At 59.7% G+C, this 12,504-nt stretch overlaps 1 protein-coding gene across 1 annotated transcript; it reads right to left on the bottom strand.

The window, feature by feature from the left end:
• Positions 1 to 4,301: 4,301 nt before the first annotated feature.
• Positions 4,302 to 12,292, bottom strand: AQP2 (aquaporin 2). Its single transcript, XM_055337121.1, has 4 exons — positions 11,882 to 12,292; positions 9,133 to 9,297; positions 8,491 to 8,571; positions 4,302 to 7,760 (listed from the first exon to the last, which is right to left on the bottom strand). Exons 1-4 carry the CDS (start codon positions 12,239 to 12,241, stop codon positions 7,551 to 7,553), a joined length of 816 nt encoding a protein of 271 aa, XP_055193096.1. The 5' UTR covers positions 12,242 to 12,292; the 3' UTR covers positions 4,302 to 7,550.
• Between the last annotated feature and the right edge of the window lie 212 nt (positions 12,293 to 12,504).

Here is a 12,504-nt window from a genome sequence, read left to right as displayed (position 1 = left end):
GGCGCGCGGGGCTGGCTGCGGGGCGCGGGGGGCGCGGGGGGCGCGGGGGGCGCGCGGGGCTGGCTGCGGGGCGCGGCGCCCGGGGCGTGCTGGCGGGCGGCCTGGCGCGGGCCGGGCGGGGGCGCGCTATATAGAGGCCGGGCGCCCCGCGGGGGGGCGAGCGCGGGGGGGCAGGGGGCGGCCCCGGCGCCCGGGACCCAGCGCAGCGCGCGGGGCGGGACCCCGGCGGCCGGCAGCCTCTCGCCGCGGCCCGGGGCCCCGCGCGCCCCCGGCCCCCCCGCGCCCGCGCCCGCGCCCGCGCCCTCGCCCGGCCCCCCGCCGGGGCCGCCGCGGACGCGCCCGGGCCACGTGACCCAGGCGGCGGCGGTGTAGACGGGCCGGGCGCCCGCGGACCCGCGCATGGTGCGCGCCGCTCGGCTCCCGCGCTCCGGGCCGCGTCCCTGGACGGCTCCGCCGGCTGCGGCCTCGAGCGTCCTGCCGGCTCCCGGCGCCTACCTCCGCGGGCCCTCTGCCTGCGTCCCCGCCCTTCCCCGGGCCTCGCCGCGCTCTGGGGCCGGCTCCTCCCTTCCCTCCTGCGGCCCGGGCATCCCGACCCGGCCTCACCCCCGCGGGGCTGGAGCGGTGCGACTCCGAGGCGCGCGCGGCTCCGCTCCCTGCCCGGCGGGGGCGGGGCGGGGCGCCGCGGGGGCGGCTTGGGCAAGCGGCCGGCGGAGCCCGCAGCCCGGAGGCGCCCTCTCCCGGCGCCGAGCCCCGCGGCCTCGCAGCGAGCCCCCGACGGGGTGCGGGGCGGGACGGGAGGGGGCGCGACCGACTTCGTTTTTGGTGTGGGTCGGGGGGAGCCCCGGGAGTCGGGGGGCGGTGCGCTGCGGGGACGGCGCGGGCGCCCCGCTGACCTCCCGGCCTCCGAGGCCCCCTACTCTGGTCCCCCCCCCCCCCCCCGTTCCTTTAACTCCACGGCTCACCTCCTCCACTCCCCTTCGTCTTCCCTTCCCTCAAACTCGCAGTCTTTTTTTTTTTTTTTTAAGATTTTATTTTTAAGTCATCTCTACACTCAATGTGGGGCTCCAGCCCACAGCCCTGAGATGAAGCGCTGCATGCGGGGGCGCCTGGGTGACTCAGTCCCCCAAGTGTCCGCCTTCCTCTCAGGTCATGATCCCAGGGCCCTTGGGACCCAGGCCCGCGTCCCGCTCTGCTCAGGAGTGATTCTGCTTCTCCCTCTCCCTCCGCCCCCTGCCTGCTTGTGTGCTTTTGCTCGCTCTCTCTCTCTCTCTCTCTCTCCCTCAAATAAATAAAAAATCTTGGGGAAAAGAAAAGTCGCATGCTCTACCTCCTGAGGCACCCAGGCACCCCAGGCCTGGAAGACTCCTGGAAGCAGACCCCTGGCCGAGGGTGGGTCCCCCACACGTGGGTCCCCCCAGGACCCTGGGATCATGACCTGAGCCAAAGGCAGATGCTCAACAACTGAGCCCCCCAGGTGCCCTCTACCTCAGTTTCCTCAGGCCCATCTCTCTTACGTGTAGTCTTTTCTAGTCCTTCCAGCCCTGGACTGGGTGATGCTCTCTTCCTGCTCCCATCCTCCTCCTCCTGTTCCCATCCCTTCCCTCTGAACTCCAGGCTGCTCTCCTCTGGCTCTCCCACCCTTCCCTCTTCCTGGCGCCAGGTTCCGCATTCAGGGAATGAGGCTGGAGATCCCTGCAGGGCTTGGAAGAGGGGCAGGGACCCACCGCAGGATCCCACAAGAGGAGTTCCACAAAAGACTGTACCACCTGCTACTGCCACATGTCCTTGGGAAGCACTCTGCTCGGTGCCTGGTACAGAATAAGGCTCAGTAAAGTTTCCTCATGTTGTGTGTGTGACCATAATTTTACAGGCCCCCTGAGGGCTCTGTGTGGAGTTCTGCAGAGGGTGCAGCAGAAGGAGGGAACAGGTAGCTCCTCTGGTCTCTCCAGCAGGGCCTAAGAGGGTTGGGCCCAGAGGAAAGCCAAGGACCTGGAGGAGCGGGTTCTGGGCTCTGTGGCAGCTAAGAGGCCAAAGAAAACAGGGACCAAAGAAACCCCACTATTGTTCCTCCTCAGTTCCGTGTTTCCTGCTGGAGCAGCTCCTTTCCCACTTCTCTCATCTTTTTTTTTTTTTTTTTAAGATTTTATTTGAGAGCGAGAGGGAGGGAGAGAGAGAGAGAGAGAGAGAGAGAGAGAGAGAAAGCCCACAAATTGGGAGGGGGGGAGAAGCAGACTCCCTGCTGAGCAGGGAGCTGGATGCAAATGTGGGGCTCCATCCCAGGACCCTGGGATTATGATTGGAGCCAAAGGCTTAACGGACTGAGCCACACCCACTTCTGTCCTCTTAAGGCAGGAGGTCTGTTTGTCTTTCTGCCATGGGTCCTGGAGCCCTGCCCCTGGAGGAGCATGGCAAGTGTGTACTGGATTTTCATCTGGGCTTGGGGCTCAGGGCTCAGCGCAGGCCTGTCCCTTACTGGAATGATGACCCAGATGACCCCACAGACTCAGAGGGACCAGCTGGTTACATTCGCTAGGCCTGTGCTTGAGGTCCTTCCATCTCTCTCCAACCATCAGGGTTACTCTGTTCCAGTGTTGTCCCAAGAAACTACTGCGGCTGGAATTGTCTTTGCCCTGAGCACTTGGGCCCTGCCAGCCCCAGAAGGATGCTTCCCTGGGATCTCTCTGGGCTGGGCGACAGATCTCCCCATCTGTGGCAGGGAGAATTAGAACCTCTCAGGGAGAGCTCCCTCCCTCCTCTCCTGATATGGGGCCCCCTGTATTCCCTGGGAACAGTTGAGGGCTGCAGGCGAAACGGTAGGGTAATTGGCAGCAGAATATTCCCCTGAGGCTCCACGCATTCCCCAGTGTTGGGGAAGAGTCATTCCTTCCTTCCACAAAGACTTATGGAGCAGTTACTCTGTGGCAGGCACTGTTCTAAGCCCTGGAGAAGTAGCCGTGAGCTGGCGAACCCCTTCTCTGCCTCGAGGAGCTAACATTCTAGGGGAAGGAGTCAGACAATAAACAATGGGTATTGTAAATTATGCAGTATGATAGAATCTGGTAAGTGCTATGGAAAAATGGAATAAGCTAAGGGGGGCTGGGCATGCTGGGGTGGGAATGGAGGTTCTTCGAAATTTTAATGGGGTTTCAGTGGAGGTCTTATTGAGAAGGTGACATCTGAGCAAAGACTTGAAAGAGGAGAGGGAGAGGGTACTGAGTGGCACAGTCAGTTAAGCATCTGCCTCCAGCTCAGGTCATGATCCTGGGATTCTGGGATGGAGTCCCTCATGGAGCACCCCCCCCCCCATTGGGCTCGCTGCTCACCCAGGAGCCTGCTTCTCCCTCTCCCTCTGCCACTTTCCCTGCTTGTGCTCTCTTGCTCTCTTTCTGTCAAATAAATGAATAAAATCTTAAAAAAAAAAAGAAAAAAGAGAAGGAGAGATCCATCCCTATATCTGAGGGAAGAACATTCCAGGTAGAGAGAGCAGCCAGTGTTGCTGGAACAGAGGGAACAAGAATGAGCATAAGGAGAGGAGGGCAGAGGGATACACCACCAGAAGGCCCACAGGCTTCTCGGCCGGGATGAAGAAGTCGCTGAACCAAGGACTGGCACAGTCTGACAAGGTTTTTGACACGACCCCTCTGCTGCTGTGTCGGCAGGAGACCAGAAAGCAGGGAGACGGGTAGGTGCCTAGCCAGGGAGAGGTGATGGTGGCCTAGGCCTCGGTGGGGGTGCTGAAGGTGAGAGGGATCAGATTCTGGATCCCTCGTGAAGGGAGCATTCGCCGGGACTGCCGGATGGAGCACTGGTGGTGTGTGAGGACGAGGAGTCAGGGGGGCTGGAGCCTTTTGGCCTGTGCATCCAGAAGACTGAAGTTGGATCCTTTGAGTTGGGGGAGGGGATGGTGGGAGGATCAGTCAGTTTTGGACGTGTTGAGGAATAGGTGTTGTCCCAGACTATGGAGTTCCCTGTCCTGACTTTGCAGCACGGTGCTAAGGCCAGCATGAGAAGACCGAAAGGGGCCATTCTTTACTTGCTCTGGAGGCCACACAGCCTGCCCGTGTCTTGGTGCCCTCCCCGTGCCACCTGCATTGCAAAGCCTGGGATGCCCATTTTGGCCAGGTTGGCTGTGGGAGTTGCCATCACAGGCTACCTTAGCTGACCTGCTTATTTTGCATTGAAATTCCTTCTGCACCATACCCAACAGCAGGTCTGGGGGCCTCAAGACATCAGAGACCCTGATGTGTCTCCTGGTCCTTTGGACAATATTGACCATTTCTAAGTTGTGGAAGAAATAGCACTTATTGGCAAATGAGCATTTATTGAGTGCTTATTATATGCAGTGCACTGAGCTAGCCAAGACAGATGAAGGCGAATAGATAGGAGGAGGCCATCCAAGAGCTGGAGGGAGCCCTGCCCCCAAAGGGCTTACGGTCTTGCCTGGGAGGCACTGCACATATACAGGATCACAGCTTAAAGATACAAAACACCAGGAAAGCAACATTCGCAGGCACAAAGTCATCCGGCACAAAGTGGGGATCTGGGAAGGGATGCTGCTGGGACCCAGTGCTCAGCCACCTTTTCCCTTCAGTTCAAAGTCTTCTCTGTTTCCCAGCTTGAGGACCTGGAAGCCAGTCCACCTGCCTCCATGCTACCTTGCTGCTGTCTGGTTTTGGGTGTGTCTGACCTCCATCCTCCTGCACACTGGGAGCTTTTCAAGGGCAGAAACCAGCCTGGTGTCCTTTGTCTTTTTCTCTCTACCCTGCTGCAGCCGTCCCCAAGGGTCTGTGTCCACCTCCAGGCAGAGGGCTGGGCTGGACAGGCTCAGTGGTGTACTCCGGTGTTTGCCAGGGGCTCCCAAGGGGCAACTAGGACTTGCCCCAGAGGCTCCTCTGAGCTCTGAATGGACAGATCATGGGATTTTTGACTAAGAAGGCCTGAATTCAAGTCTTGACTCCACTACATACAGCTGTGTGACTTTAGACCAGTCTCTGAAATGCAGAGACTTTATCTATAAAATAGGAAGAACAATATTTGCTCTGCCTGTTGTCACAGGGTCGGGAGATAATCGCGGGCAATAATAGGGGATGCATCGGAAAGGTTAAAACCCTGCATAGCTGGAAACTGTTGTCCTTCCCTAACCCACCTGAAGTTTTTTTTTTTTAATTTTTATTTATTTATGATAGTCACACACACACACAGAGAGAGGCAGAGACATAGGCAGAGGGAAAAGCAGGCTCCGTGCACCGGGAGCCCGACGTGGAATTCGATCCCGGGTCTCCAGGATCGCGCCCTGGGCCAAAGGCAGGCGCTAAACCGCTGCGCCACCCAGGGATCCCCTCACCTGAAGTTTTAACCCAGAGTCTGGGACACAAGAGATGCTCTGGAGGTGTCAGGTCCTCTCCCTCCTTATCATTTTGAATCTTGCCTTGACCTCTGACCTTAGTGACCCCAATCTGGGCAATCAGGGCAAGAAGTCATGGTGATGTCACATTAAGTTTTAGGTGAGGTACAATCCATCCAGGAAGTGGAGTCCAGGAAGACATAAAGAGAAATTCTTGGTGGGGTGGGGATGAAGTGCCTGAGACACATCCAGGCTTGGTTCACAGCTCAATGCCTTGCTGCCTTTGAACTGCCAGAGCAGTTCAAAGTACCGCCCCAGGGGTCACTTTGGTCTCTGATACAACCCCTCCTCTGGGAGTGAGGCCAGGTGGCTGTCACCAGCTGTCGGGGGTTTGGGACCACCATCTCCATAGCACCTATGGGCCAAGGCAGCCTTTTTCTGACTCCAGAGGGAGCATTGGTCAAGCAAGACAGAAAAAAAAAAAAAACCCATAGATAAGGAGGTGGGCACAATCACAGGGATGTTCCTCATACATGGTCCATCTCTGAAGGGCTGGAGGGCGGGAAGGGGCTGGAGACTCGGGTACACAGAGGGTGCCTGGTGTAGTGTGAGACAGACATGGTTAAAAGCCTGGAAAGCACGGAGGCAGCAGTGCATGGAGAAGGGGGCTCAAGTTGTGATTCTCAGGTTAGCTATGCAGCAGACTGGAGGGGGAGGGAGAGGACGCGTGGTCTGGGTGATGGGAGGAAGAAAGTGGGGGAACAGCGAGGGGCGCTCAGGGCCAAGAGAGGTTAAGAGGCTGGACCAGGATGGGGTCAGCCTCAAACCCATCCCCTTCTGCCTGGGTTCCCAGGGCTGTCCTTTGCACTGGCCACCAACTAAAGGTAAAAGAGGCTGAGGATCAGGACCCTCAGTGTTCTACCAACAGGAAGCCGAAATAATGAAATAATCCCAATAACACGTGCTAATGGTATGAGGAATTACAGTTCACGCAGCATCTTTACATGCATCATCTCACTTAATCCCACTTAATCTCATTTGAGAACCATTCCACTGGCCTGGAAATTTAGAAGCCCAGGCTCTAGCCACAGACCTGCCACTGCCTGGACAAGTCATTTCCCTTCTGTGGTCCTGAGAGTGCGCTAGGCTGCTCTCCCCCACCCCAGTAACTGAAGTGCGGTGGAAGGAAACCTGAAGGGAGGGAGAGGAAGAGAGAGTGAGGCCTGCGGTTGCGTGCCTGACCACCTCGACCAGCCGACCATGGGTACAGCCGGGAGGGAGGCCTCACTTGCGAACCGGAGTGTCTCCTTTCACCAAGTGTCCAGTTGCAAATCTCGCCCTCTCCCAAGACAAAGGCCGTGGGGCCCATAGAGGGCTTTGTTTGCTCTGCCACAGGCTAATCTCTGGGTCCGGAGCCCCCTGGAGATGGGGGGGGGTCTCATGCACACGTGTGGGACATATACACACACATACAGGCACACACACACATATGCGGGCTTCCTTTTTTGAAGAGGTCTTCCCTCCGGGCAGAAGGGAGGTCCTGGGCCACCCAACCCTCCCTTTTTCCAGAGGCCACTTCTGGAGAAGCCATTCTCCGGTTGATACTTTTCTGTCTCTAGCAGTGGATGCTGGCAAACCTTAGGGCTGCGGCTTGGGGGAATTTTCCAGCAGAGGCAGGGTAGGGGGTGGCAATCCGGGCTCTCCAAGCGGCCTCCAGGCCCTCCCCTTCCTTGTCGCAGGGAGCACTCTCTCAGAGCTCCTGGGGAGGATGTGACTGCAGAGGAAGCAGATTTATTGCGCTGGGGAGGATCTGGTGGAGAGGGGAGTGGAGGTTGGGGGTGGGGGGGCGCACTCGCCCGCCACAGGCACAGCCACTGGCCCCCAGGAGTATGCACAACCGCGCACCTGGGGACACAGAGGCACTGGGGAGGAACACACTTCTGCACACACGCGCCCACGCTCGCAAAAACCCGCCGCGGGTTCCCAGGTCCTCTGCCTGCTGGCCTCGCTCCCCAAGGGTCCAGCTCCCTGCGGGGGCCAGAGGGTGGGACCGCGGACAGCGCGCAGCCTGCGGGGCTCAGCGCCACCCGCCGCCCTGGCAGCGGCTCCCGGGGCGCTGGGACCGGGGAGGGGGGCGAGGTGGGCGGCGGGCCCGCGGTCGCTGGAGCCCCCCGGGGCCGGGGCTGGGGGTGGGGGCGGCGGCGGCTCAGGCCTTGCTGCCCCGGGGCAGGCTCTGCGGCGAGTGCAGCTCCACCGACTGTCGCCGGCGCACCTCGCGCTCCTCCCAGTCGGCGTCGGGCTCCAGCCCCTTGAGCACCGCCAGGCGCTCGGCCAGGCTCTTGGCGGGCGGGAACAGCACGTAGTTGTAGAGGAGGGAGCCCAGGATGGCGCCCACCAGGGGTCCGATCCAGAAGACCTGGGGGCGGCGGAGAGCGCGGTCGGGGCGGGCATCGCGGGGCGGGGGGCGCCGGCCCCGACTCCCCGCACCCCTGGGCCTCGGCACGCGCTCCCCGCCCCTACTTGGTGCCGAGAGGGAGGGGGGGTGCCCCGCGATTAACGGTGAAGCGGGCAGATTGGCGGAGCGGGGGGCGGACAGCAGCAGCTGTTGAGGGGTTAAGGGTGCGCGGCCCCGACGGGGGGGGGGGGTTGCTTAGGGGCGACCTGCCCAGGCTGTCTGGGCTTCTGCTTCCTTCCACTGTAACGATGCCCACCTCCCAGGCGGGTCGTGAAAACCACTTTAGTGTTTGCAAAGCGCGCGCACACACACACACACACACACACATTTGCAAAGCACTTAGGCTGGCCTGGCCCATACTAAGGCTGGGTAAGTGCTAACTAATGAAAATGTGTGTGTTAGCAAGCTTAAACATCGCCATCTGCGGGGTCCCAGCGCCCTGGGCGTGCAGCTTCCCATCTCACTTGAGGAGCATCCCTCAACCCTCCCCAAAGCCAGTGAGGCCAAAAGTGCCACTATCCTCGCTGCGGGGGCGCAGGCCAAGTGTCCCGCACAGGGTGCCAGCCCGCAGCGGGGAACCCAAGGCGCCCAGGAGGGCGAGGCCCGCAGCCCCCAGCTCTGCGCCCCTCTCTTCCCGCCCTGGCTGAGACGGGCTTGGGGCGAGGGGAAGGCGGGAGGTCTCGGCCATTACCCAGTGGTCGTCAAACTTGCCGGTGACAACAGCAGGAGCCAGGGAGCGGGCCGGATTCATGGAGCAGCCGGTGTAGTGGATCTAGAGTGAGAGGCGGGAGTCGCAGGGGAAGGGAGAGGATGAGGCGGGGCAGGGAGTCATCCAGCTCCTCTCTAGCCCCTGACCTCAGCCTCCAGGGAATCCCTGTGATGGGCGGTGGGTCCCTATATTCCCGGGCTTCTGTATTCACTTGAGGCTGGGGTGCGATCTGTTCCTTTGGGGTATCTGGGAGTCACACCTTCTGGGGTGTCCCTCTGGGGAGTTCTGTGTATCTGGCACCCCCCCGGGGGGGGCTCTGTGTCTGTCACTACTGGGGGGGGTCTGTGTGTCTATTTCTTTTTTTTTCCTAAGATTTTATTTATTCATGAGAGACAGAGAGAGAGAGAGAGAGAGAGAGAGAGAGGCAGAGACACAGGCAGAGGGAGAAGCAGGCTCCATGCAGGGAGCCAGATGAGGGACTCGATCCCGGGACCTGAGCTGAAGGGAGACGCTCACCGTTGAGCTACTCGGGCATCCCTGTGTGTTATTTCTAGAGTGGTCTGTGTGTCTGCTTCTTGGGGGAAGGTACGTATGGCTGTCCCTCCAACAGTGGTCATGACCTACCCCAAGGAGGTGGCCCAGGGCCACAGAGAAACCGATGGAGAGGGCAGGGGTGCCCAGGTTGTCTCCACGCCGTTCATCCGTGGAAGCGAAGATGCAGAGCACCAACTGCAGGGTCAGGAAAAGCTCCACGGTGACAGCCTGGCCAGCTGTTGTATTGTTGCTGAGCTGGGGAAAGAGACAGGGTGGGTGGGGGATCGCTGAGCAGGCTCCCCACTGTGGCTCCATCTCCCTGCCCATCTGCAGTCAAGGCTCCAGAGAGGCTTCCCGGCTGGGACTGGAACACCTGGGCTCACCTGAGCCCAAATGAATGATGGCTTTTCCTGGGCTGTGGCCCAAAGGTCAGAGGAAGGACCCCAGGACTACTGGTGGTCCCTAGGCCAGAGGTAGGAAGACTGACTCCATAGCCCATTAGATTCGGGGGCAGTGATTGTGTGCCTAATGTGACAGGAAAAGGATGCTGAGGTCCAGATTCTGTCTCCTGAAGGAGAGGGGAGAGGTCTTGACTGCGGCAGGAGGCTTAGGGCAGGTATAACAGAAAAGCCTTCTTTGCTCTCTAGGCCACAAGACACTACTGGTATCATGAGAGGCCTGTGGTCATTCTTCCTGAGGACAAAAGGCCCCCAGGAAAGGGTCTTAGGACTCGGGTCTGGGGATGGTCCTAGTACATGAGCCCAGTGTACAACCCTTTCCTTTCACCTGAGCCTCTTCCCCTAATCTTGCCTGTTCCGCACCGTGTTTCAGGCCTGAGTCTGGCCCTGCACATCCTGTGGAGGTTGGGGTGGGGCGCTGGTGCCCTGTCCTGTGGTGGGGGGGCCTGTGACCAGGTGGGTTGCCCATGGTCCCGGCAGACCCTGCCTTGGGTAATGAGAGCTTGGGGCCGAGCGAAGAAGTGATTTCATAACCAGGCCGCACCCAGCACTGGATTTCTCCCTCGTTTTGTCATCCTGTGCTCTACACCCTGCCCTCAAGCACTGGGCACTGCACCGGTTGGCACTGTGACAGCTCTCAGCTCCCACGCTCCTTCTTTAGGCCATGAACCCCCATTCTTGGGCCCTAGCCATTGGACTGGCACACTTGGGTCTCTAGGGTCTAAGCTCAGTGCCCCCTGTTGTCCAATGGTAGAGTATCTAGTGTGTGGGGGGCAGTGAAAAGAGCTTTGAAGGCAGGTACTTTGGAGGGTTGTAACTTATTTACTACTTCAGCCTCAGTTTGTCTTTCTGTAAAATGGGGATGACAAAACAGATTCCGGAGCACTGTGTGAGGACTGGAAATGACAAGGGCAGAGCCCCAGCCCCAATCCCACTGGTAAATGGCTTTCCATTTACCAAGGGAGAGGTGTGGATGTGGATTTGGTGTCAGACAGCTCTGCGTCCATCTCCAGCTGCTGACACCAGCTGGCTCTGTGATCTGAGTCAGTTGAGTGCTGAGCCTTGATTTACCAATCAGGGTAGAAGGATCACATAATTCATCTTACAGGGTTGTACCAAGAAGTAGGTGATATCTGGCCTGGCAAAGAGCAGGTGCACATCAATGGTAACTTCCTGGTGGCCAGGCTGGCCTCTCCAGGGACCTCAGCTGACACCTGGAACAAGAGCCTTGGGGTGGGGGGGTCTTCTAGCTTTCTAGCTTCAGGGCAACTCAGCCCCACTGCTGCTCCATTCCAGCCAGGCGGGGATCTCCTTAGTTCTTCAAAGTGGCAAATGCTGAGCAGGAACTTGGGGGACCTTTCCCAGACCCTTCCTTTCTGAGAGCTAGTTGACAGTTGACTAGGCCTTTCCTTGCTGGAAACAGAACTAATTTCATTCTCACTGGAAGTGGCCACTTTAGCCTTTTCTCATCCCTGAGCCACCAGCCTCATCGTATTTTCCATTCTGAAGAAGAAAAAAGTTCCCCAATTGGGACACCTCTGCCCCTTGCGTGAGGAAGGGCCAACTGTGCAAAGGAGGGGGTGGCCACAGAAACCATGTAGGACTTTCCAGAGACATCAGACCTTTTATCCAGTGGCCCAGGGGTAGAGGAGGCCAGGAAAGGCAGGGGTTTGAGGTGTGAATGGGGCATTTGCTACCCTGATGTGGATGGGGGGTGGAGCGAGAGGTGGATTGAGGGGACCCAGACTCTGCCTCCCCACCCATGGCCTGGGATGCCAGGGTGCTGCGCGGACCCAGGAAGGCAGGAGCGTGGAGGGGAAGGGGTCGTGGCATCCCCTCCAGCTCCCAGAGTGCTTCAGGGGTCTGACTAGCACCGTTCCCATAATCAGCAGTTGGTCACGGGCTCTGGGGACCTTTTCCAGGGTCTGGAGAGACCTTGCCTCTTCAGGTTTCCCTTGAGTTCTGGTGCTTTCTCTGGTATTGACAAACTGTAGGACTTTAGGCCCATCCCTTCCCTTCTCTGTGCCTCAGTTTCCTTGTTGGCTAAACAAGTCTCAGTTGACGGCTCAGGGAAGGTACAGTGATCAGGTGGAAAGAGCATGAGTTTTGCAGTCAAGCCTGGGTTTGAGGGCTCTTCCTCCACGAGGCTCAGGGCAGAAGGTGCCAGCAGACCCGCATGCGTCCTGCCTCCTGCCTCCGCTCTGACCTTATTGTGGCTCCCACCCCGACTCCTTCCCGCTCCTGCCTTCCTGGCTCCAGCACCTCCGTCTCCCCCTCCCCACCCTTCCATCTTTCTCCGTCCCCTCCCAGACCCTCACCCAGATCTGGTCCCTCCTGTCTCCCCCTGTACAGGGGACCTCCCAGGGTCAAAGGACACTCACTGCGTTGACAGCCAGGTCCCCTCGAACGTGCGGTGGCGTGATCTCGTGGAGCAGAGCCGCCCCTGCCACGGCCCCCAGCAGCTGCGCGGCCACGTAGAAGGCAGCCCGGAGAAAGGACACGTGGCAGCCCACCAGGCAGGCCACCGTCACGGCCGGGTTGATGTGGGCCCCGCTCACGTGGCCCAGGGCCTGCACCAGGGTGCCGATGCCCAGGCCGAAGGCCATGGCGATCTGCAGCACGGACGGCAGGGCCTGCGGCCAGTTGAGGGCTGCGCCGAGGCCGAAGAAGACGAAGAGCAGCGTGGCCAGGAACTCGGCGAACACCGCCCTGGAGAAGGCTATGGACCGCAGTTCCCACATGCTGTGGGGCCTCTGTGCGCTGGCCGGTGGGCCCGACGACGGAAGCTCGGAAGCTCGAGGAGCGCTCCCTCCCTCCCTCCCTCCCTCTCTTCCTCCCTCTCCCTCTCTCCCTCCCTCCCTCTCCCTCTCTCTCTCTCAGGGTCTCTGGGGAGGCTGGGCTACGGGCATTTATAGGGCGCTTCCATCTGGATTTGGACACGTGAGGCGGAGGTGGAGTCTGGGCCCTTACCTTGTCTCTCCTCTGGCTGCCTCCTGCCGCCCCC

This window comes from Nyctereutes procyonoides, unplaced genomic scaffold (genome assembly GCF_905146905.1).
Source record: "Nyctereutes procyonoides isolate TBG_1078 unplaced genomic scaffold, NYPRO_anot_genome, whole genome shotgun sequence".
NCBI lineage: Eukaryota > Metazoa > Chordata > Mammalia > Carnivora > Canidae > Nyctereutes > Nyctereutes procyonoides.
The sequence above is the reverse complement of the archived record's forward strand: the minus strand, read 5'-3'. Positions and strand labels throughout refer to the sequence as shown.